Raw genomic sequence first — 4,017 nt, forward strand, 5'->3', positions numbered from 1 at the left:
TGCAATAGTTGTCCTATCTCCATATACCGGTGCTATGTCAATTATGCGACTATTTCTCAGCCCCTTAGGCCTAGCCCGGTAAACTAAACCACTTGGGACCTTCATAGTGTTTCCCTTGATGAGGCCATGGGGTGACTGAAGTGCCTAAAACGCTCTAACTATTGATTATTTGCAATAGTTGTCCTATCTCCATATACCGGTGCTATGTCAATTATGCGACTATTTCTCAGCCCCTTAGGCCTAGCCCGGTAAACTAAACCACTTGGGACCTTCATAGTACTTCCCTTGATGAGGCCACGGGGTGACTGAAGTGCCTAAAACGCTCTAACTATCGATTATTTGCAATAGTTGTCCTATCTCCATATACCGGTGCTATGTCAATTATGCGACTATTTCTCAGCCCCTTAGGCCTAGCCCGGTAAACTAAACCACTTGGGACTTTCATAGTGTTTCCCTTGATGAGGCCATGGGGTGACTGAAGTGCCTAAAACGCTCTAACTATTGATTATTTGCAATAGTTGTCCTATGTCCATATACCGGTGCTATGTCAATTATGCGACTATTTCTCAGCCCCTTAGGCCTAGCCCGGTAAACTAAACCACTTGGGACCTTCATAGTACTTCCCTTGATGAGGCCACGGGGTGACTGAAGTGCCTAAAACGCTCTAACTATCGATTATTTGCAATAGTTGTCCTATGTCCATATACCGGTGCTATGTCAGTTATGCGACTATTTCTCAGCCCTTAGGCCCTAGCACGGTAAACTAAACCACTTGGGACCTTCATAGTACTTCCCTTGATGAGGCCACGGGGTGACTGAAGTGCCTAAAACGCTCTAACTATCGATTATTTGCAATAGTTGTCCTATGTCCATATACCGGTGCTATGTCAATTATGCGACTATTTCTCAGCCTCTTAGGCCTAGCCCGGTAAACTAAACCACTTGGGACCTTCATAGTGTTTCCCTTGATGAGGCCACGGGGTGACTGAAGTGCCTAAAACGTTCTAACTATCGATTATTTGCAATAGTTGTCCTATCTCCATATACCGGTGCTATGTCAATTATGCGACTATTTCTCAGCCCCTTAGGCCCAGCCCAGCAAACTAAACCACTCCGGACCCTCACAGTGTTTCCCTTGATGAGGACTCGGGGTGACTGAAGTGCCTAAAACGCTCTAACTATCGATTATTTGCAATAGTTGTCCTATGTCCATATACCGGTGCTATGTCAATTATGCGACTATTTCTCAGCCCCTTAGGCCTAGCCCGGTAAACTAAACCACTTGGGACCTTCATAGTGTTTCCCTTGATGAGGCCACGGGGTGACTGAAGTGCCTAAAACGCTCTAACTATCAATTATTTGCAATAGTTGTCCTATCTCCATATACCGGTGCTATGTCAATTATGCGACTATTTCTCAGCCCCTTAGGCCTAGCCCGGTAAACTAAACCACTTGGGACCTTCATAGTGTTTCCCTTGATGAGGCCACGGGGTGACTGAAGTGCCTAAAACGTTCTAACTGCCGATTATTTGCAATAGTTGTCCTATCTCCATATACCAGTGCTATGTCAATTATGCGACTATTTCTCAGCCCCTTAGGCCTAGCCCGGTAAACTAAACCACTTGGGACTTTCATAGTGTTTCCTTGATGAGGCCATGGGGTGTCTGAAGTGCCTAAAACGCTCTAACTATTGATTATTTGCAATAGTTGTCCTATCTCCATATACCAGTGCTATGTCAATTATGCGACTATTTCTCAGCCCTTAGGCCTAGCCCGGTAAACTAAACCACTTGAGACCTTCATAGTGTTTCCCTTGATGAGGCCATGGGGTGACTGAAGTGCCTAAAACGCTCTAACTATCGATTGCGAATAATACTTAAGTCTAAATACTTAGGTGGGATGTCAAATCAGGTTTGGGTTCCAATGGCCAATGTTTATTGCGGTCTTAGGACTATTCTACGGTATTAACACAAAAAGTGTACAACTTTGTAAGAAATCAGATTGTGACCACAAATGATGTGCACTTTTGTCTGAATTTCGCAACTCATGGCGGTCATTGGTATCTGTGAAACTGGTTTTGTGTATCCCACAGTATCCAAATCTGATTTGGCATACTTAGTACTTTTGCTCATGGTGATGTTGATGACCACTTAGCAGTAATACCAAAAATTAATAGGCAGAATACTTCAGTAATACTCTTTTCTTACAATACCACACATATAACCATTTATTATTCGTTGGGTACTAAAATACCTTAGCATGTTATGCCTGACGTAGTTTGCCTATTAGTGTTTGGTATTTTCCCGCTTCTGCAATGCTAGTTCATATCAACTTCTGCTATCGAGGTCGTCACTCCTGCTCAGGTACTCTAGTATGCTACCTCTATGTATCACTGCAAAATTTTCTATTCTTAATAGTATTTTGGATTTATTTGTTTCGATTAAATCGTTCTAAATTTAAAACAAAATATAATGTTTGTCGTTTCTTCCTCTTCCCATATAGCTGCGCGGAGAAAGACATTATCACCTTTTGGGTGGATTAACTTCCGGGACTCGCTTCGTTGTAAAAAGTACAACACCTTCGAAAAAAGCTCGCTTATCGTTCACAAGAGGGGCGGTCTGCATAGGTCTGCATGAGTGATCCAGGACTATGCGAGTCCCGGAAGGTCAATCATTTTTTTTGTGGATCAGTCATATCCAAATGTAGGAATAATATAGAAAAGAATGATTGGGTTTCAGTTTTATTGTACTACATCCAATTTTTATTATTATTTATTAATTTCTTTATTAATTAAACATACCTATTAGATTTAATTAGCTCAACATTGCGGCAAAATTTGAAGATTTGCGCGAGCATCTTGCATGCAAGTCATACTATGCTCGGGCACAACTGCTCGCGCACTTTATTTTGCTCGCGCACTTTCATGCTGCCCCCCCCTTTTTTGTTGCTCATGGTGAAGTTGACTGCTCGCGCACTTCGACCGCTCGCGCATTTAACAGCGATATTTTTGTCTTGAAAACTCAATAAATTGATTAAATAAGGTAAAAATGTTCACTTGCTGTAGTAGTCCTTTGTAGCTAAACAAAAAATCTAATATTGTTTTTTTTTAGGTATAACTGCCGAGCAATGCCGGAAAAACCAGTGAAAGCTGAACCCAAGCGGGATGAGGTTGAATTAGAAACGCAAATGATTATGCGTATGCCCTTGGTAAGTATTTGTTATTTTTGGGATCATTTTCAACAGCTGAGGTATTGAAATTTGTTTTTCATAGGAACCAGCCAGAATACTGCGGGAAGCTATCCAAACTGGAGCGAACAATCTGAAGGATAGGCTAACTATTCGGCTCGACAATGACCTTCGCTACGGGGAAGTTCGACTTGATCATTGGCTGCTACACGCCAAGGTTGTAGATTTACCGACTATCGTGGAAAGTTTGAAAACGATCGACAACAAAAATTTCTACAAAACAGCTGATTTATGCCAACTGGTAAGTTTTTCTGTTTTTTTCTATAACAATACCATTAAAGGGAACTACTGGAGTTGTATTGGTCATACTATGGGGACAAATCAATCTTTCGGTTTTAATAATTATGTTTCCTTCACAACAATTTAGATGATCTGTAAGGAGGAGCCTGATCAACCTTCAGCAGAAGAAGAATCCCCAAATAAGAACAAAAAGAAGGATCCTAACAAGGTCGACAAGAAGTTCCTGTGGCCACATGGCATAACACCACCATGTAAAAACGTCCGCAAACGCCGGTTCCGGAAAACCCTGAAGAAAAAGTATGTGGAAGCTCCGGAAATCGAGAAAGAAGTGAAGCGGTTGCTTCGAGTAGACAATGAAGCAGTCAACGTAAAGTGGGAACTCATTACTGAGGATGAGGATCCGAACAAATCAATATCAGATTCGAAACACGATGGTAACGCTCCCAATAAAAGTCCCACCAAGGGTAACAAGAAAAGCCACGCCAACAAGGATGTTGGTGAACACGATATTTTTGGTGAGGAGGTGTCAGA

General features: G+C 41.9%; 1 protein-coding gene across 1 annotated transcript; it reads left to right on the plus strand.

Annotated features, from left to right (window-relative positions):
* Positions 1 to 2,952: 2,952 nt before the first annotated feature.
* Positions 2,953 to 4,011, plus strand: LOC134204277 (transcription initiation factor TFIID subunit 7-like; the record flags this gene model as incomplete). Its single annotated transcript, XM_062679099.1, has 4 exons — positions 2,953 to 3,041; positions 3,111 to 3,207; positions 3,272 to 3,487; positions 3,614 to 4,011. Coding segments are annotated over exons 2-4 (695 nt in total), but the record flags the coding sequence as incomplete, so codon positions are not given.
* Positions 4,012 to 4,017: the final 6 nt, after the last annotated feature.

Source organism: Armigeres subalbatus, unplaced genomic scaffold, assembly GCF_024139115.2.
Source record: "Armigeres subalbatus isolate Guangzhou_Male unplaced genomic scaffold, GZ_Asu_2 Contig503, whole genome shotgun sequence".
Taxonomy (NCBI): Eukaryota; Metazoa; Arthropoda; class Insecta; order Diptera; family Culicidae; genus Armigeres; species Armigeres subalbatus.